The sequence below is a fragment of the Chiloscyllium plagiosum genome, chromosome 1 (genome assembly GCF_004010195.1).
Source record: "Chiloscyllium plagiosum isolate BGI_BamShark_2017 chromosome 1, ASM401019v2, whole genome shotgun sequence".
NCBI lineage: Eukaryota > Metazoa > Chordata > Chondrichthyes > Orectolobiformes > Hemiscylliidae > Chiloscyllium > Chiloscyllium plagiosum.
In genome coordinates, this window is record NC_057710.1 from 43767544 (window position 1) to 43790209 (window position 22666).

At 38.9% G+C, this 22666-nt stretch overlaps 1 protein-coding gene across 2 annotated transcripts in view; it reads right to left on the reverse strand.

Moving 5' to 3' along the window:
* Positions 1-18886, reverse strand: part of LOC122555367 (complement C1q tumor necrosis factor-related protein 3-like) — a 27018-nt gene extending 8132 nt beyond the window's left edge. Inside the window, exons 1-4 of one of the 2 annotated variants that reach the window (XM_043701316.1) lie at positions 18710-18886; positions 13067-13181; positions 10582-10736; positions 10117-10246 (exon numbers count right to left, since the gene is read on the reverse strand). In XM_043701316.1, the coding sequence (XP_043557251.1) occupies positions 10117-10246; positions 10582-10736; positions 13067-13181; positions 18710-18793 (484 nt within the window). In that variant the 5' untranslated portion in view covers positions 18794-18886. Of the gene's footprint in view, positions 1-10116; positions 10247-10581; positions 10737-13066; positions 13182-18502 lie in introns of both variants that reach the window. The other variant, XM_043701306.1, reaches the window with a different exon arrangement.
* Positions 18887-22666: the final 3780 nt, after the last annotated feature.

The window sequence follows — 22666 nt, forward strand, 5'->3', positions numbered from 1 at the left end:
CTGCCCATCCCTGAGCCATGTTTCTGTAATTGCTATGATATCCCAGTCCCATGTTCCTAACCATGCCCTGAGCTCATCTGCCTTCCCTGTTAGGCCCCTTGCATTGAAATAAATGCAGTTTCATGTATTAGTCCTACCTTGTCCCTGCCTGCCCTGACTGTTTGACTCACCTCTGTTCTCAGCTGTACCAGTCTCAGATTGATCTCTTTCCTCACCATCTCCCTGGGTCCCACCTTAATAGTTTAAATCCTCCCGAGTAGCTCTAGCAAATCTCCCTTCCAGTATATTAGTCCCCTTCCAATTTAGGTGCAATCTGTCCTGCGTGTACAATTCTACCCCAAAAGAGATTCCAATGATCCAAAAATGTGAACCCTTCTCCTATACACCAGCTCCTCAGCCATGCGTTCATCTGCTCTATCTTCCTATTCCTGCTCTCACTAGCTTGTAGCACCAGGAATAATCCAGATAATACTACTCTCGAGAACCTCCTTTTTAAATTCCTGCCTAACTCTCTATAATCTCCCTTCAGATTTTCAACCTTTTCCTTTCCTATATCCAGTGTGTACAAAGACCTCCTGCTGGCCCCTTTCCCTCTTGGAAACATTCTGCACCCTCTCTGACACATCTTTGATCCTGACACCAGGGAAGTAACACACCATTCTGATTTTTCGCTGCTGGCCGCAGAAACGTCTGTCTGTACCTCGGACTAGAAAGTCCCCGAACACAATCAATCTCTTGGAACCCAACATATCCCTCATTGCAATACAGCCAGTCTCAATACCAGAAACTTGGCTGTTCGTTCTACATTCCCGTGAGAATTCATCACCCTCTACATTTTCCAAAACTGCATATACTTGTTTGAAATGGGGATAGATACAGAAGACTCCTGCACTACATGCCTACCTCTCTTACCCTTCTTAAAGTTAACCCATCTATGTGACTGTAGCTGTGACTTTTCACCCTCCATATAAGTGCCATCCATCACATCCCCTTTCTCTTGTAAATCTTTCTGTTTTGTTAGGAATGGGAGAAATATTTGCCTTCTTTGTAATTTATGATATTGTAACACAATTGCCAGAACAATCTTCAAACTTGCAGACTCTGAGGCTGGGATTTTATTTGCATTGAAGGGTACAGAAGCAAGGTGCCTATAATAATATTGGTCAATGAGGCATGCTGTTAACATAAATGTTGAACAAATTAAGTCACCACTTGCAGTGCATTTCCAAAAGAGAATAATTCAACATAATTTGATAAAAGATTATTTTTTGCTATGTAAATTTTATTATCAAAAAAGAAATACGGTCAAGGTGAGGATAGCTCCTAATAATGTAGCTGAGGTGGGAGTCACTCCTGTATAATTACTGCAACCAATGTTGGGGACCAACTTAGTTGTGGCAGCAAAAGCAAGGCATATTTATTATTTTTAAAATGCAGGGGCATGAAGATATTTAGTATTTGCTCAACTTATGTGCAAAACTATAATACACTGCATTGACACAGATGAATGAACTTACCCTCGCCATGTGCAGTCAATGAGAATCTGTATTGCTGTTAAATTCACATGCACCATGCACCAGGATTAGGATTACAAAGGATAAATAGGATAATAGCACAGAGAAAGGTAGGTCCAACAAATCTCTGTGTTTATGGTTCACTCATGGTTCCTTCCATCTTTCCTTATTTAAATTGCCCATCACACTCATTCCTTTTCCTTCCAATATTTATTTAGTTTCCTTTTAAATGCATCTCTACTTTCTATTACAAGTGCAGCCTGTGGCAGAAATCCATATATACCACATCTACCGCTTTCCCCTCATCAACCTTTTCCTTTTAAATGCATCTCTACTTTCTATTACAAGTGCAGCCTGTGGCAGCAAATCCCACATTTCCACCACTCTTTGGATAAAGACTTTTTGACTTAGTTACTTATCAGGTTTCTTTCTACCTTGTATTGATGTAGTCATGTTCTTCCCCACAATTGGCATAATTCTCTCTTCAATGAATTCTTTCAGAATGCAAAATATCTAGGTTAGGTCTCCCCATACCTTTCTATTTTCAAGAGAAAAGTTTTATGCAGCCTGTCGACCCCTTCCTGATTTTTGCATATGTTTCTGGTGTCATCTCACTGGCTTCATTAACATCCTACAGAATAAAAATAGAACTGCATATGTTGGAAATCAGCAACAAAAACAGAAATTGCTAGAGAAACTCAGCAGGTCTGGCAGTATGGAGAAAAAACAGAGTTAATGCTTCGGATCCAGTGATGCTTCTTCAGTTCTGAACATGCTGTTTGACTTCCCATCTGTCAAAATTTAGTGTGTTTATTTTTATTATAACTCAAGTTACTCAGCTTCAAAGTTAAACTTAACCCCAAAATATCTCAGACTAATGGGTTGTTTGTGAGGAAGTACTGAGAGATTTAATGAATGCACAAACCTGTAATATGATATTTGTTACAGAGATATTCTACAATTTCCATGTACTTAGACATACGAAATTCATAAGTACATAATGATGGATACAGAACTGGCTCAGAGGTAGAAGACAGAGGGTGATGGTGAAGGGTTGCTTTTCAGTCTGGAGGCCTGTGACCAATGGAGTGCCACAAGGAGCGATGCTGTGTCCACTACTTTTCATCATTTATATAAATGTGAGTATAAGAGATATAGTTAGTAAGTTTGCAGATGACACCAAAATTGGAGGTGTAGTGGACAGTGAAGAAAGCTTCCTCAGTGTACAACAGGATCTTGATCGGATGGGACAATGGGCTGAGGAGTGGCAGATGGAGTTTAATTTAGATAAATGTGAGGTGCTGTGTTTTGAAAAAGCAAAGTAGAGTAGGACTTATACACTTAACAGTAAGGTCCTGGGGAGTGTTGCTGAACAAAGATCTTGGAATGCAGGTTCGTAGTCCCTTGAAAGTAAAGTCGCATGTAGATAGGACAGTGAAGGCGGCATTTGGTATGCTTTTCTTTATCGGTCATAAATGTGAGGTGCTGTGTTTTGAAAAAGCAAAGCAGAGTAGGACTTATACACTTAACAGTAAGGTCCTGGGGAGTGTTGCTGAACAAAGAGATCTTGGAATGCAGGTTCGTAGTCCCTTGAAAGTAAAGTCGCATGTAGATAGGACAGTGAAGGCGGCATTTGGTATGCTTTTCTTTATCGGTCAGAGTATTGAGTATAGGAGTTGGGAGGTCATGTTGTGGTTGTACAGAACGTTGGTTAGGCCACTTTTGGAATATTGTGCCCAATTCTGGTCTCCCTCCTATCGGAAGGAAGTTCTGAAACTTGAAAGGGTTCAAAAAATGTTTACAAGGATGTTTCCAGGGTTGGAGGATCTGAGCTACAGTGATAGGCTGAATAGGCTGGGGCTGTTTTCCCTGGAGCATCGGAGACTGAGGGGTGACCTTATAGAGGTTTACAAAATCATAAGGGGCATGGAGAGGAGAAATAGGCAAAGTCTCTTCCCTGGGGTGGGGAAGTCCAGAACTGGAGGACATAAGGTTTAGGGTGAGAGGGTGGTTCGTGTATGGAACAAGCTGCCAGAGGAAGTAATGGAGGCTGGTACAATTGCAGTCTTTAAGAGGCATCTGGATGAGTACATGAACAGGAAGAGTTTAGAGGGATATGGGTCAAGTGCAGGCAAATGGGACTAATTCAGGTTAGGATATCTGGCTGGCATGGACGAGTTGGACCGAAGAATCTGTTTCCATGCTGTACATCTCTATGACTCTACATATTTGGTAACCTTGCAATACTCAGATGAATTTATATTCACATTTGCTTAGCTTCTCTGTCTGGACGGATCAAGGAGAACCTGAGAGGATCATTGAATACCAACCCCGTTAGCACTTACTAATAGAAGGCAAGAGGAGAGATGCAAACATTGAAGGTCAGTTAGTGAACTTGAGGAAGAAACACTTAACGTTTGGCTTGGGCAAGAAAATGAAATGTGTTCAAGTGCAGATTCTCAGTGGAATCTGCACTTGAACACATGACACCCTGTGGCCTCCATGAAGGTTTCAATTCACAAAACCATACAGTACAGAAGAGTCCCTTCTACCCATCAAGTCTGTAACTGTCAAAGCTATGCAAAATCCACATTAATTGTGCAAATCTGACAGACAATAGGAATATCACAGATCAATACCTAAACTGGTGTTATAGAAACTTTGGGTTTCCAAAATGAAGATGTGGTTTAGACTTCTTGGAGAACGTTTACAAAGTACCAAGTGAAAGGGAGAGAAAATGTGAATTGTCCAAAGGGAAACAAAGAAAGTGGCTCATTTCCCACCATACAGCCGTACAGCCATTGTGCTGTACAGCATGGAAACTAGATATGCCAATTAGATATCCTAAATTAATCTTGTCCCATTTGCCAGCATTTGGCCTATAACCCTCTAAACCCTTCCTATTCATATACACATCCAGATGCCTTTTATATGTTGCAATTGCCAAGTGCTGGCAAATGTGACTAGACTAGGTTAGGATTTCTAGTCAACAGGTATGAGTTGGACCAAAAGGTCTGTTTCGGTGCTGTACATCTCTATGACTCTATGACTCTAGTTCAAGTCTGGAAGTTTCTGAACTCTCAACTTCCCAGATCCACCTCGTTAAAATATATCCAGACAAACTTGTGAGAGGGATGAAGTCACATTAATCGATTGCATTAGCAAGTCCTTGGCAGCCATAGGGCAGGCAGATGCTGAGGTGGGCTGGATAGAAAGGCCTACTTGCGTCTTAGGGTCTTCATCCCATTTAGTTTTGATGTTATTAGGCTTTAAAGGACCTTGCCATCACATCTCTTCTATACCTCCACCCCAGCCAACTTCCATGGGTCCTGATACACTCCATACAAATTAAATGATGCTACACATATACATTTGCCCTTTATACACTCCATGCCAAATTATACTCCTCTGTGGCTCCTCATACCTTTAATATCAAATCCTACCCTCTATGTCGCCTCTTTAGCCATTCACCCAGTAGTGACAATGGAAGATAAAATCTGGCGATGAGAAAGGAATTTCTAATATTCAAATTGCAACATTTAAGAGGTATTTGGATGGGTATATGAATAGGAAGGGTTTGGAGGGATATGGGCCGGGTGCTGGCAGGTGGGACTAGATTGGGTTGGGATATCTGGTCAGCATGCTCGGGTTGGACCACTTTACATCTCTATGACTCTAAATACAGTTCTCACCCTTTACAACTGATTGTGGAAATATCCATAAATCTATTTAAAACTTTTAAATCTCCTGAAGTCACTAATCTCTGATAAAAACATAAACATCTGCTCAGTTACCATATAAAAAGGTAATGATCCTTTAATAGCCTTTCTAAGCATGATTTGGAGGAACTGGTGTTGGACTGGGGTGGACAAAGTTAAAAATCACACAACACCAGATTATAGTCCAACAGGTTTATTTGCAAGCACTAGCTTTTGAAGCACTGCTTCTTCATTAGGTGGTTGTGGAGCAGGACCATAAGATATAGAATTTATAGCAAAAGATTAGTTTCATGCGGCTGAAATATATTAAACAAACTGAGATTAAATCTGTCATCTTTTAGAATGGGTTTGCTAGTTTCAGTTCGTTAATATGTACATCCCAGAACTCCTTTTAAATCACATTCTCAAGACAATTTCAGGTTTTCTAACAAAAGGTATCATCTCAGCTCAGACAATGCATTAAAGGTGTGAGGTTAAAGTCTGTCTGTGTGCCAACAATGAGAAACTGTAATGACCTCCTCAGGAGACAGACATGGGATACAACTGATAGGGTACCCTTTGTTGTCCAGTAATTCCCAGAAGCCGGAAAGCTATGTCATGTTCTTCGCAGCCTGCAACACCTTATCAATGAGGATGAGCACCTCTTCAAGACCTTCTCTACGCCTCCACTTCTCGCCTTTAAACAACCATCAAACCTTAAACCATTATTCGCAGCAAACTGCCCAGCCTTCAGGCCAACACCATACAACCCTGCATGGCAACCACTGCAAGTCATGTAAGATTCTCGACATGGATACCATGGATACCACTATTAAATGTAGGGACGCTTCCCACCATGTATGCGGCAGGTACTCATGTGACTCGGCCAATGTTGTCTATCTTATAGACTGCAAGCAAGGATGCCACGAGGCACGGTACATTGGTGAGACTGAGCAGACGCAACAACAATGGATGAATGAACACTGCACAGCAATCACCAGGCGGGATGTTCCCTCCTAGCCGGGGAACGTGTTAGCGGTCCGGGACATTCGGTCTCGGATCTTTGGGTGACTATCTGCCAAGATGGACATTGGGATAGGTAACAACATAAAGTGGCCGAGCAGAAGCTGATAGTCAAGTTCGGTACCCATGGGGATGGCCTCAACCGCAACTTTGGGTTCATGTTACACTACAGGTGACCTCACTGCACTATACACACTCTCACACACACGTGTGCACACACATACACAAACACGCACACATTGCTACATACTCACACTAACACAGACCCTCTCTCATACGCGCACACATACACGCCCACATTCACACCAATGCACGCACCCTCTCACAGGCATCTACCCCATCACAATCACACATATACTTTACCAAGCCTATATACACACTCTATCACATGCACTCACACCCACATGAGCACACTCACTCTCTCTCCTGAACGCACACATAAGTTTATGGGGTTAATCTGTATTTGCAGAATTATATTTTATTTTGCTCAAAAAATGCACAACCTGCAGTCAGTCCATGTAAGATTCTATAAATCCCACTTTAGAAATAGAAGTAGTCTGACTCAAGATTGGGACACAGATAGACTTTAACCTCACACCTTTAATGCATTGTCTGAGCTGAGGTGACACCATTTGTTGGAAAACCTGAAGTTATCTTGAGGATGTGACTTAGTCATTTGGGGATTTATATATTAACAAACTGAAACTAGTAAACCTATTCTAAAAGACGAAAGACTTAATCAAAGTTTGTTTAATATATTTCAGCCGCATGACACTGTAACCATTTGCTATAAATTCCATGTCTTATGATCCTGCTCTGCAACCACCTAATGAAGAAATAGTGCTTCGAAAGCTAGTGCTTCCAAATAAACTTGTTGGACTACAACCTGGTGTTGTGTGCTTTTTAACTCTTTCTAAGCAGTCAGTCATAATAGTATGAATTCAGAATCCCTCTGCTTGAGATAACTTTAGCTTTTTCAAACTGAATTAAGCAAGCATTCTGTCATATTGGTGGATTGCATGGAAATGTCAACAAAATGTTCTGTTAAAGTTGCACAACCTAACTTAGATTTATCAAAGCAGTTATAACACCTTAGACCATAAGAACATAGGAGCAGAAATTAGGCCATTTGGCCCATTGAGTCTACTCCACCATTCAATCATGGCTGACAGGTTTTTCAACCCCACTTTCCTACTTTGTCCCTGTAACCCTTGATCCCCTTGGAAATCAAGAGCTTATCTGTCTCTGTCTTAAATATACACAATGATCTGGCATCCACAGCCTCTGTGGCAATGAATTCCACAAATTCACCACTCTCTAGCTAAAGAAGCTTCTCCTTACTGCCATTCTAAAGGGTCTTCCCTTTATCCTAAGGCTGTACCCTTGGGTCTTCGTCTCTCCTACCAATGGAAATCTCTTCCCAATGTCAACGCTGTCCAGACTGTTCAGTATTCTGTAAATTTCAATCAAATCCCCCCTCGTTCTTCTAAACTTCATACAGTGTAGTCCAAGAGTCCTCAAATGGTCCTCATATGTTAAGCTTTTCATTCTTTCATTCCTAGGATCATTCTTGTGAAACTCCTCTGGACCCACTCAAAGGCCAATACATCTTTCCTGAGGTATGGGGTCTAAAATTGCTCACAATATTCTAAATGTGGTCTGACCAGAGCCTTATAAAGTTTCACAAGTACATCCCTGCTTTTATGTTCTAGTCCTCTCAAGGTGAATGACAGCATTGTATTTGTCTTCCTAATTACTGATTTAACCTGCAAGTTAACCTTAAGAGAATCTCAGATTAGAACTCCCAAATCTCTTTGCACTCCAGATTTTTGAATTTTCTCCCCCTTTTGAGAATAGTCCAAGCCTCTACTCCTCTGACCAAAGTGCATGACCACACACTTTTCCACATTGTAGTTCATCTGCCATTTCTTTGCCCACTCTCCTAACCTGTCTAAATCTTTCTGCAGCCTCCCTGCCTCCTCAATACTACTTGTCCCTCCCCCATCTTTGCACCATCTGCAAACTTAGCAGAATGCCCTCAATTCCTTCATCCAGATCATTAATGTATAAAGTGAAGATTTGTGGTTTCAACACTGACCCTTATGGAACACCACCATTTGGCTTCCATCCCGAGAAGGACCCTTTTATCCCCACTCTCTGCCTCCTGCTAGACAGCCATATTGGTAGCTTGCCTCTAACTCCATAGGCCTTTATTTTACTCAGCAGCCTCCTGGATGGTACCTTATCAAAGGCCTTCTGGAAGTCCTCATAAATAACATCTATTGGCTTTCCTGGGTCTAACCTATTCATTACTTCCTCAAAGAATTCTAACAGATTTGTCAGGCATGGTCTCCCCTTGATGATAGCGTGCTGATTTGACCCTATTTATCAATGCAGTTCCAAGTATTCAGAAATCCTATCCTTCACAATGGACTCCAAAATCCTCCCAATGACTGTGGTCAGGCTAATCAGCATATAATTTCCCATATCTTGCCATACTCCCTTCTTAAATGGATGGTTACAAGAGCAATTTTCCAGTCCTCTGGGACCATCTCTGACTCCAGTGATACCTGAAAGGTCACTACTAATGCCTCCACTCTCTCTTCAGCTCTCTTTTTCAGAATTCTAGCGGGTAGCCCATCTGGTCTGGTGACATTTCCACTCTCAAATCTTTCAGTTTTTCTAGCATCTTCTCCTTAGTGATAGCCACTGTACTCATTTATACCCCCCTCCAACTCTCTTGAAGTTTTGGGATATTGCTTGTGTCTCCACCGCAAAGACTGACGCAAAATACTTATTCAGTTCCTCAGCCATTTCTTTGCTCCCCACTACACTTCTCCAGTGTCATTTTCCAGCAGCCCAATGTCCACTTTTGCCTCTCCTTTGCTGTTTATATATCTAAAGAAAGTCTTGTAACCTTCTATATTACTGGCTAGCTTACTTTCATATTTAATCTTCTCTCTCCTTTTTTTCTTTTTTTTGTTTTCCTCTGTTGGTCTTTGTCGGCTTCCCAATTCTTTGGCTTCCCACTGCTCTTTAGCACATTGTAGGCTTTCTCTTTTGCTTTTATGCTGTCCCTGATGTCTCTGGTCAGCCTTGATTGCCTTATCCTCCCTTTGGTATGCTTCTTTTCCCTTGGGATAAATTTTTGCTGTGTCTCCCGAATTATTCCTGTCATTGATGTTCCACTGTCTTTCTTGCTAGGCTCCTCTCCCAATCAATTCTGCCCAGCTCCTCCCTCATGCTTCTGTAGTTGCCTTTATTCAACTGTAATACAGTTCTTATTGACAGTTGCATCTGTTTCACTTATTTTAAAATCCTGCTATTTGAATACATTGCCATTCTGTAGCAATTCAAAGCAGCTTCAAAATCATGAAATTAATTTCTGCAAGGTCATCCAATAGTAATTTTTCCAATTGTCTTTAATTTGAATGTAATAGACAATAAGAGGTTAAAATTTGTCATTCCTCACTTTGACTGTTAACATTCACTCAAAATGTTAATAAAGCTATAGCCATTAATTAGTAAATATTTATTGGTAACTACTAATCAATTGCACATAGATTTTTAACTTCAAAATCCGTTCTAAAATTAGAAAAAGAGTTAATGACAGAAAATTTCAGTTTGTCCCCTCAATTCTGCTCTACACTTCAATTAGATTATTGTTGATCTGCATCACAACTCAATAAGTATGTTTTATATCCCTTGATATCATTATTTAACAATTTATCTGAGGATATACATGAAAGGACAAATTCTGAGTAGATACAGTCTTTTGAGGAAGTTAGTTCCAGATTTTGATTGTTCTTTCTTTGAAAAAACAGAGAAATTACATTCTGTACTTTTTAGCAAATGAACCAACTGTAAAGACATGAATTTACCTTTTATAGGTGCAGTAAATCTTCCAGTCATAACATCAAAATAGCTTCCAACATTGGTCTCCACACTGCTGAAGATAATGCCACTGTTCTGGTTTGTAAAATGAGTTGCCATAGAAGCCATGAAAGCAACCTATGTTAATTAAAGGGAGGAAAGTGAGGTATCACTTTATTTGAACAAATATGCAAATATCATGAACGTTTTTGGCTACATAACCGCTGATGTATTTAATAACAATCTACTTTCTGACCAGTGATAATAGACCACTATGAATGTGATCTTGGGCAGGTAAAAGTTTACCTGATTAACCCAAATGATAACTCAAAAGAAGAAATAAAATTCATTTTTATGCTGTGTCATTGTTATGCACCTAAATGTTATGCACCTTACTGAACATTAACTAACATTTATCCATTAGTTTTACACAATACAATCCTGTGTGGCAAATGGAATAGTATTGTTCTTACTTTGAGTTCTGATGGGATGCCTGCTTGTCCCTTTTCTCCTTTAATGCCTTGAATTCCACGTTCTCCTCGGGGTCCCATGTCGCCTTTACGGCCTTGCTCACCTTTATCGCCTTCATGTCCTGGTAGCCCATTATTTCCATTATTTCCATGGTTTCCTATGAAAATGCAGATATTTGTGCTCCAGAAGTCAATCAGTATTTGATTACCAGCTGACATCTTTATAGAGTGGATACTTAGATAAATGTGTCTCAAAGCCAAAATTCAAATAAATTCGGGATGCTCAAAAGTTAAAATGATGATTGTACAGACTGTCATACTAAACCACATGAATCAAGAAAGGTCCAGATATTTTGTGATATTGTTTGGAATGCAAGGCAGGAATACTATCATTGCACACAATTTATTATGTTCATATTATTTCCAGATGAAAAATAGCTCTATGTCAAAACTACACTGAAGCTAATCATATGAAGAGAGGATAGAGGAAAGGAGTGGACCATTTGTACACTGGACCCCGTCGTGCCATTTAACTAGAACTACTTTTTATTATGATAATCAATTCTAACCACAATCAAATATAATATAATTTATCGACTTATAACTTACTAAATTAATCTTTAACTTCTTCTTTACACCTCACATAATTGCAGACAGAATCAGACAAACAAACAAATGGACATTAATGCTGGGAAAAGAAACAATTAAAGTGAACACAGTTCAATAGCACCCAGCCATAGGATTTAGTGAGGTGTCCTTTTATTTCTTGAGTCCTTCTGATTTTAAATTTTCTTCTTTCCAAGTCCTTTCATTTCTTCACTGAGGATAGAGGGTGGTTGACACACTGATTGTTCAGTCTTTCAGTCACCTTTTAAAGGCAGCAGCTTCTAGCAAATGGAGAGAGAGAATAGGTAGCTATCCTCAAATTCCTTTACTTCTTTGCAAGGAAAGACAGATGCTAGGCAGAATTCTGAAAGTTCTTGATCAACATGAGCTGTCAAGAAATCTATTAGAATCTGTTGAATCCAGTAAAGACATCTTTGTCAATACTGAGACCAACTTGTTGTGCTGGGCAGCATTGAGTTGCCTATTAAGTGGGATTAGTGCTTGCTAGTGATCTTATTAACTGCAAATCTTGTGTCATTAATACGAAGCTTTCTATCCTCCACTAACCAAGCAAAATAGACATTGACAAGTCTCAATCAAAGCGAGCACTTGTCAACTTCAGCTCACTGCTTGCTCTGAATGGTGACCATGTTTGACACCATAAAGCCAGGAGAAGGACTAGGCAATTCAGCCTGATCTGCCATTGAATGCCATCTTGGCTGATCTCATCTCAGCCTCAAATTCTGTCTGCTATTTATAGCGCTTCAAACTATTACTAAATAAATATCTGATTATCTCTTCCTTAAATTCACTCAATGTCTCAGGATCAACACCTCAGGGAATGTTACAAGAATACAGGTCACGTGAGGAGAAAGTGAGGACTGCAGATGCTGGAGATCAGAGTGGTCTGCGGTGGAGATCCTATCATTAAGAAGTAGAAATCTCACTACATTAATGTAGCCTGTTCATAGCACTTTTTGACTGTGGGACAGGCTTGTTTTATGTCTTTTGTTTTATTGCTGACTTTTCACAGAGGGGTTAAATTGGGAAGAATGGGATGGGGAGGGAGCTGGTTTGGTGGTGTATAATCTTCCACACTGTAAACAGATGACCCTGTTGTAGTGCTTCTATGTCTCTGCTGCCTTGACCTTCTGGTTTCTGCATTCAGAAAATGCATTGGCAAGTTTCCACAATGCACCTTTTGGATGCTGTCACTGATCACCAATGATGGCACAAATGCATCTTAAAATGATGGTTGGTTGCAGCCTAATTTGCAATTGGTCTTGAATGGAGTCAAGCTTCTTGAATTATTTATTTTTGAAGCTGGACGTATCCAGTTAGATGGACAATATTCCACCACATTCCTGACTCTACGAGAAAATTAAGCTATAGCCTCTACATTCGATGAAAGAATTCTAATCCCTCCTCTAAACTGATAAGGATGTTCCAATGTGCTTAAATCCATCCTTAATGTGTAGACTCAGATAAAGAATGGTAATTTTGATGACATACTGAATGTTTTGCTGGTCTTTGTGTAATGATACAAAACATAAAAACGTAGAGAATAGGAGCAGAGATCGGCCTATGAGCCTTTTTCACCATTCAGTATGATCATGGCTGATCCTCTACATCAACACCATATTCCTGCCCCCTTTCCATATCTCTTGATACCTTTAGTGTCTAAAAGTCTATCTGTCTCTTTCTGTAACCAAGACAGTGGCTTGCCCTCCGCAGGCTTTATCCAAATGCTCCTCATCCTCTGAGTGAAGGAATTGCTCCTCATTTCATTCTTAAATGGCAACAATTATCTATAGGAATAAAGGATGGGTTAAAATTGGAAAAGAAAATGTTAAAAAAAAACAACACACAATTAATAACTCACCCGGAATACCAGCTGGGCCAGGAGGACCAGGCCATCCACGGGGACCAGGCTCTGCTCGGTAACAACAACGATTACATTCGAAATGAGCAGGCCTATCCACAATCTCATGTTGTTCCTCAAAACAAAAAACAATTCTTAATTGGCAAGCACAATTTAACAAGAACTAAATTGATAAGATTAGAAAGTCACTCAAGGCATCTGATTTTAGGACAACAAGTTTTAAAGTTAAAATATTTTTCATCGTTTCTTAGATGAAAAAAATACATATCCTATAATTACTGAAGTAGACAAATGAATGATGTCAAGTTCATATCATAATTGATTATCATTAATGCTAGGTTGGAATTTACTGAAAATATAACAATATATGAGTACACATTTTGGTATTATTGTGAAAATTGGCCAGCTTTTTGTGGTGAGGAAGAGATTCTGATTAAATTGCTTGTTGTCAGAAGTTTCTGGATGATTTACACTTCCCAGCAAGTTTTCCAAGAATGAAACTGAGTAACTCCCAGAATTTCATGGGGTTGCTGCTCTTGGACATTAATTGTTCATGGAACACACTACAGAATGTTAAGTCGAGCTTTTTAATAATTTGGTATTTGTTGATTAATATCAATCAACCTCTCTAGCCCAGAAAATATATCAATAAAAATATAGAGATTCATTCTGACAGGTTGAATAATTTAATATTTTTTTAAAACGTTCTTCTATTCTGTCTTCATGTACTTTTTTCTCTCTCTCTGAATCCAACCTTTGTCACCTTCTGTTTGGATGAAATTTAATGTTTTGCTGCACTGGTGGTGAGTTAGGAGGCAGGAGGGAATTTAACCAAGTCAGATAGTGTGGGCTGGGTGCACTGCCCATTGCCACCTTAAGTCTTATTAAGCTCAGGGCAGGAAGGCTTGCCAACAGCCTTTCTGCCTGGCTGATAATTCAGAACCTTAGGTGGATAATTAATGCCCATTCAGGGACTTCATTTCATCCCTGGTAATCAACCAGATAAGCAAGTTACTACATGAGGAAGTTGAAAAGCCAATCCCACCAGCAACCTTCTGGCAGTGAGTCCTTTATTTGGAGACATTCATTCCCTGACTGAAGGACCTGGCATCAAGAAGGGAAGAGCCCACTGAGAACTAACCCATGCCCTTTCTTCTGAAACACCCCCCTGCAACAGTGACCTCATGTCCACAAACCTATTTCACCCTCCCCTCTGGTCTGGGTTCCTCATCGATTCTAACCTGCAGGGATTATGTTACACAACCATAATGCTGACCAGCAGCAGGGAGCTCCTGGTCACTGATTGGCTTTAAGCCCTCAGTGAGTAAGTCTTACACCACAAAGACCTTGATCTTAGGGATGCCCTGTGATGACCAGTTAAGTGCTCAATGTGCATTTATTTCTGTCAGAATTAAAAAGCAATAGATGCAACAAGAGTCTCCTGTTAGATCTCCAGCTGACCTGTTACCAACATAATATTCCCCTTTTATTGCTTGTGTCATGTCTGATTTGACATTGAATCCACAAACTCCGATCACCTTCAGTCCTTTTTTCATTCATTATTTAAGCCTTTAATTCCATTGATTAAGGAGTTACATTGCTGGTTGTGTGGTTCACCTATATCCATGTTGCCCATTCACCTCAACATGCCATTATCAACTGGTAATTCCAGCAACTTACTTGGCAAACAGATTTGAACTAACCAATCCCGTTATGAGATACAGTGCTCCATTAAATTCTGTCTTTTAACAGAGTAACATACAGACTAGGAGAAGCAGGTCAATCAGCAGGCCCTTTGAACCTGCTGTTCCATTCAAAGTGATCATGACTGATCCTCTATCTCAATGCCATGTCCCTGTTTTCTCTCTATATCCCTTACTATCTTCTAAATGCAAGAAATCTATCACTTTCTTGAATATATTCAATGACTTGGCTTCTCCAGCCTTCTATCATAGACATTTTCACAGGTTCAGTAACCTTTGAATAAAGGCAGTTTTCCTTATTTCAGTCCTAAATGGTCTACCCAGCAACCTGAAACTGTGTCCACTGGTTCTAAACTCCGCAACTAGGGAAAATATCATTTCTGCATTTAGTCTGTCCATACATTTCAATCAGTTTCCTCTCATTGATCCAAATCTAGTGAATACATGTCCAGTCAAACCAATCTCTCCTCATAGCACAGTCTTGTCAACAATGGCATCAGTCTATTGAATCGCTGCTTCTCTCCCTCAAGGACAAATATATTCTTTCTTAGGTAGGGAGTCCAAAACTGCATGCAATACACCAAGGGTTACTCCCCAAGGCCCTATAATTAGTGTAAGACATCCTTACTCTGGACCCAAATCCTCATACAATGAAAGCCAATGTATAATTTGCTTCATAATTGTTTGCAGCACTGCTGTCTGCTTTCATTGACTGGTATACTGCTGTACAAAGTATTCAGAACATAGGAACAGGAGTGTTCCATTCAGTCCATCAAGATTGTTCAGCCATTCAATTAGATCATAATTGAACTGTAGCCTAACTCTATATACCTGCCTTTCATCAATATTCCTTAATACCTTTGCTTAACAAATATTTAAATATTAAAATTAGCAGCTGGTCTTGCATCAACTGAGAATTCCAAACCTTTACCACCATTTGGGTGTAGAAATGTTTCTTGACCTCTGTCCTGAAGGGTCTGGCGCTAATTTGTAAATTATGCCACCTAGTTTTAGCATCTCCATCCAGTGGAAATTCTTTAACTTTATCTGCCCTTACTTTTTCACTTAATATCTTGAAGACTTTGATTAGATCACCCCTTAACCTTGCAGGCCCTTGCACCCCATAACCTTCCCAATTCTAGAGAAAATAGACTTAATATGCATAACATCTCCTCATAATTTAATCTGTTAATCTCTGAAGTGCAGGTACCACTCTTGGAGACCTACATTTTAGTCTCTCCAAGGGCAATATATCCTTGTACATTGCTCAAGTCTGCTCGCAATACATCAAGTGGGATATAACTAGGGTTTGTATAGCTGCAGCATAACTTCTGCATCCTGATACTCTAATCTTCCAGATATAAAATGCAGCATTCCATTAGTTGTCTTAATTATTTTCTGCACCTGTTCATGACACTGTAAATATCTATACACCTGAACCCCAAGAGTCTTTGAATCCCCAGGATTGAACTTCAAACCGTCTAGCAAGTACCCGATCTATGCTTTTCCAGTCCAAAATAGATAAGCTCTCATTTGCTTCTATGGAACTCCATCTGCCACAGTTTTGCCCATTTACCTGTTCTTTGTTAGAAAATCATGTGTGTTAGTTAAGCAAGAAATGAATGGTCAGCAGTTAAACATTCCCTAATTGCAAAACCCCTTGGCTTTCCAACAGAGTTTGACATGAGGTGGAGTTAATGCTTAGGGAAGGATTGGGTCAAGTACATTTGATTTTTGCATGCTTGCAAATGATCTCCCATTTTCTCGTTTGTTTCCTGAACACAGAAAATATAGTTTCTGTGTTTCTAACTGGTAAAATGACTGATCATGTGCATGTCATATGATCAAATATAGAGGTCAAAACCATCAAATAAGCAAATAGAATAATTAACATATATTACAGCATTTAAGGTATATGGAATAAACTCTAGCATACATTTCATTGCATGGCAGATAATCAAACGAATGTTTAAATACATAATTTTAAAAGATAACAATGAAAAAGTATTTGAATCGCAAATATAATACAATCAAACTTAATACTGCAAAGATGTATTTATTGTCATAGTATCATAACAAACATTTGAAAAATAAACCGCAGAATAAAACATTGCATTTAAACATTGTAATCATGTGCATAGCAATTGCATCTTCATCTTGTATACAAGTCATGTTTCTGGTTAAAAAAAACATTGCTGTTATTTACTTAGAAAGAATTTGTTTTGAAAATATGTTTTTGAATTATGGATAACGTCAGAAATGCCACCAATTATTTCAATCTTAGTTACCCTGACATAATACTGGTAGCCTTCATAATGATGCTGTTTGGAGTTGACTGTTCTATCATCTTAATAGTACCTTTTTTCTGTACATTTTATATTAAAACAGAAAATTTGTTGCCACATTTAGCTGCTAAGATCAATGCGACAGATCATCAACAAGGGAATTCGATAAAACTTTGAGAACACAAATATTGAACAGTGTTAGGAAAAACAGGGAAGTTATTTTGCATCAGATAAATCAGCAATAGTGCAAGCACCAATGTAGCTGACAATCAGTATTGACATTCTTATGACTGATATGTGAAAGTACCAATTTTTAAATTGTTATTTGCTCTGTTTTTGACAAGTTTGAAGAACAATAACAGATACAATTCAATCATTGTTTATTTTGAGGGTTCAGATGTAAAATCGTTTTTGGTTTGCTGTAGAATTTGACTGCTATACTTGTTTAAAAATGTGTTGCTGGAAAAGTGCAGCAGGTCAAGCTGCCTGACCTGCTGCGCTTTTCCAACAACACATTTTTAAGCTCTGATCCCCAGCATCTGCAGTCCTCACTTTCTCCTGCTATACTTGTTTATTGAGTTTATATAGCATATGGGAACACATTAGTATCACTTCACAGTTGCAACAAAATTCATAAAATATTTTCTACTGTATCAAGTTAAATATCTAATAAGTGTGAATGACAATACTTCTGTTACTACTCCATGCATTTTTTTGTCAGACTGTATAATCATGAGAAAAGTTGCTGTAAAAGTAATTGTGTAGTGCAGCCTTTAGATTACAGCATACCCAAAGACATTCAGATTCAGTACAGTGCAACTCTTCTGGTTAATTTGATTTGTCTAATTTGATATTTTCAAAATAGATTATCCTGTCCTGGCTGACTGCCTGCAAACTTTTACAAACTAGTTTGACCATACAGGACAGTGAATGTTATAAAAAAACATTCTAACATTAAAATGGAGAAATTTCAAAGCTAACATTCCCAATAAAGGTCACAACACTTTAAATTGTAAGTTATTTCTCATGCATTTTCTTTTAAATAAGTTAAAAGGAATAATAATGAGAAACTTCATTTATGCATTTTCACTACCACTTCATTAAAAAAATCTAATTGAAAATATGGATTACACTGCTCCTTTTTAATGATTCCATTATAATGTCTTTGATTATTCTATTTAAAAAATGTTCATTTCTGTTTTGATTGTTTCATTTTAGCAGCAACACAACAGATTCATGAGCAATCCCAAAATAAACATTGCAAACACATTTCTCTTTCTACCTTGAACAAAAGAAACTTCACTGGAACTTTGTCCGAAATTAAACATTAATTGAAAATCAACTTAACTTTATTATCCTAAAATTCACATTACTCCAGTTTGCACAAGCTGAAGCCAAACTGCCTCAGGACTATTACCAAGTTTGTGTATAAAAACAGTTCGGAGTACCTTAGAAGTTGGCTGTTTTATCACCTTAGTTTCAAATTTGTTTCTTTTCAGCTTTATTTGTATTTTTCCTGTCTTGTCAGCTGCAGCTGATTTCAAATTTACCCCACCTGTATGGTTTGCAGCTTCAGTCTGTTCGCTCTTTATATACCTGGAACCTTCATGGTTTTCAACAAATTTTGTCAAGTTTGCAATATCTTTCACGCTCACCTCCGAGTATTCTTCCTGACCTAGACAAAAGGGAAGGAAGAGGAAAATGAGCAGGGACCAATGTTCACAAATCTTCAGAGCCATAATCTAAGGGTTGGACACAGCAGCAATGTGCTAGTCTTATCCTTCAGTTAAATGCAATCCCTATGAAAGTTGCTCCAAGTCCGTAAATTTATAATGCTGTAGACCCTTGGTACAGGAAACAGTGGGACAGCCCATTGATATAATCTCTCAGCTGTGATCGGTCATACCTATCAAAACAGAATGGTCCGTATTACTTAAATGAGGTGTGACATATTCACTAGTTAACCTCCGTTACACATAGAGGTGAATTTTCATGGATTAAATCTAACCATACTGACAGTTCCCTTGCTTCCCTCATGTTGGTGTCAGTTATTCATTTAACATTTGTCATAAGTCTGTTTTTTATTCAAGTGTGAAAACTTTATTGAAACTGAGAATTTGTGACTAATGCAGAACGTTCCTAAATGGAACAATGTGGTAATCTCATTATATGGATATCCCTAACTGGATAAATGCCTGGCTTGTTTTTTTAACAGAGGACCTGACATTTGAAGCTTTTGTCAATGCTTCCAGACATAAAATATGTAGCAAGAAATTTATCTCAAAGTGAAAGAAAGACTTGTAATAACTTCCACAATATTTAATTCCATTAATGATTATATGTAATCTAAATAATTGTTTTTCCAATTTGTTGCAAAAAGATATATATATATATATATATATATACAACAGCTTTTATTTCAGTCAATGTGATTAATAGCACTGCCCTTAGGATGATGTTGTTCAACATTGAGACTTATGCCAATGGATGACTCATTACAAAAACCAGACATTAGGTTATATATAAAAATACACAGATTTTTAGATTATGATGTGAATTTCCTATGTGTCTCAATGCATCTTTGGAAATGTCCAGAAATTTCCATGTTTCTTTTGTAGGTAATCAGATGCAAATTATACTTGATAACGCAATTATGTTTCATTGAAAATTAAAAGAAAATAATATTTCAGAAATAGAGATCTAAAACCCCCTGAAGATTACATAATATGATAGATTTTAAGCAGAAAACTGGTGGAAATGCTAAAAGGAGAAAGGAAGTATACATGAGGTCGAGGCAACTGAAGACAGGCGAAGCTTTGGAAAAATATTGGGAATGTAGGACCTATCTGAAATGAGGAATTAAGAAGGCTGAAAAGGTTCATGAGGTATCTTTAGCAAACAGGGTTAAGGAAAATCCCAAAGCCTTTTATTCATATATAATGAGCAAGCAGGTAACTAGAGAAAGGGTTACTCAATCCTCAAGGACAAAGGAGAAAAGTTATGTGCGGAGTCAGAGGAAACAGGTGAGATTCTTAACAAGTATTTTGCTTTGGCATTCACCGAGGAGAGGGGCGTGACAGATGTTGAGGTTAGGGATAGATGTTTGATTACTGTTGGCCAAGTCGGCATAAGGAGTGAGGAAGTGTTGGGTATTCTAAAAGACATTAAGGTGGACTAGACCCCAGATCCGGATGGGATCTATCCCAGGTTACTGAGGGAATCGAGAGAGGAAATAGCTGGGGCCTGAATAGATATCTTTGTTGTGTCCTTGAACATGGGTGAGGTCCCGGAGGACTGGAGAGTTGCTAATGTTGTCCCCTTGTTTAAGAAGGGAAGCAGGGAAAATTCAGGTGATTATAAACCAGTGAGCCTGACATCAGCGGTAGGAAAGCTGCCAGAGAAGATACTGAGGGACAGGATCTATTTCCTTTTGGAAGAAAATGGGCTTATCAGTGATAGGCAACATGGTTTTGTGCTGAGAAATTCATGTCTTACCAACTTAATAGAATTCTTTGAAGAATTGATGAAGGAAGGGCTGTAGATGTCATGTGTCTAGATTAGAGTGCTGCTGGAAAAGCACAGCACGTACATGTACATGGACTTCAGTAAGACATTGAGGTAGGCTGATGGAGAAGGTGAAGCCACATGGTGTCCAGGGTGTACTAACTAGATGGATAAAGAACTGGCTGGGCAACAAGAGACAGAGAGTAATAATGGAAGGGGGTTTCTCATAATGGAAAATTGGGACCAGTGGTGTTCCACAGGTACTTGTGTTGGGACCACTGTTGTTTGTGATATACATGAATAATGTGGAGGAAGGTACAGGTGGTCTGATTAGCAAATTTACAAATGACGCTAAGGTTGGTGGAGTAGCAGATAGTGAAGGGGACTGTCACAGAATATAGCTAGATTGGAGAGTGGGGTGGAGAAATGGCAGATGGAGTTCAATCCAGGCAAATGTGAGGTGATGCATTTTGGAAGATCCAATTCAAGAGCGAACTATACAGTAAATGGAAAAGTCCTGGGGAAAATCGATGTGTAGAGAGATCTGGATGTTCAGGTGGTTTGTTTCCTGAAGGTGGCAACACAGGTCGATAGAATGGTCAAGAAGGCATTCAGCATGCTTTCCTTCAATTGAATGAGGAATTGAGTACAAGAGTTGGCAGGTCATGTTACAGTTGTAGAAGACTTTGGATTGGCCAAATTTGGAATACTGTATAAAGTCCTGGTTGTTGCATTACCAAAAGAATGTGGATACTTTGGAGAGGGTGCAGAGGTGGTCCACCAGGATGTTGCCTGGTATGGAAGATGCCAGCTGTAAAGAGAGGTTGAGTAGATTAGGATTATTTTAGTTAGCAAGATGGAGGTTGAGCGGGGACCTGATTAGGATCTACAAAATCATGAGAGGTATAGACAAGGTGAATAGAAAGAAGCTTTATCCTCGAGTGGGGGATTCAATTACTTGGGGTCATGAGCTCAAAGTGTGAGGGGAAAAGTTTAAGGGGGATATGCGTGGAAAGTTCTTTACACAAAGGGTGGCAGGTGTCTGGAATGCGTTGCCAGCGGAGGTCGCAGAGGTGGCAAGATAGCGTAATTTAAGATATATCTAGACAGATACATGAATGGGCAGGGAACAGAGGGTTACAGACCCTTAGAAAATAGGTGACAGGTCTAGATAGAGGATCTGGATCGGCACAGGCTTGGAGAGCCAAAGACCTGCAATTTTCTTTGTTCTTTGAATCACTTAGCCATTTTTTCCATCTATTTCAAAAGGAAGTTAGTTCGGCTATATAAAGACCAATTGATTTGCTGCTATTAGTTTCTTTTTTTCAGTCATGAAACCTAAAATCTACCTCATTATCTCCACCTTTTCAGGTATATTTGAGAAATGCCAGCCATTGACACTCAGGTTTTTTATGTGAAATTAGAAAATGTGGTAATGTTGTAAAGTTCCTGATTTCAATGGTGGTTGAGGGAAAGCAATACATAAAGTAAGTTGCCAGATTGTGAGCAGTTCTAAACTGGTAACAGTTGGTGACTGAAAAAAACATCAACTCTAACAATAGCTTTATTCATAACATTTTGGATTAAGGGGCAAAACTGACAAAGAATTTCTCCTTTAAAACTTGGAAATGGTATATGGTCGCTCTTGCCAGATTAAGAAACAATAAGCAAATTGGAGTTCTGGAAAAACAAAAAATCAAGCAACCATGAAAAAAAAAGAACTAAAAATAACTCTGATTTCTCTCCACAGATGATTTATGCAATTTCTGTTTCTGATTTCCAGCAACCACAGTTTTTTTTGTTTTTATTTGAAATGCATTCCATGCTAGTGCACTGAAGGTGTAGTCAAAAATTTCACCTCATTTCTGAAAGAAAGATCTCCTTACCCTGGCCAACAATTTTTATCAATGGTGCTTCTGTATCTATGGTGCTGGGGTAGAGGTAGTTGAGAGCTTCAGGTTCCTAGCAATAAATATCACTAACAATCTATCCTATTTCTGGATTAGTGGTGCTGGAAGAGCACAGCAGTTCAGGCAGCATCCGAGGAGCAGTAAAATCGACGTTTCGGGCAAAAGCCCTTCATCAGGAAATCTGCAATCATTGTTTTT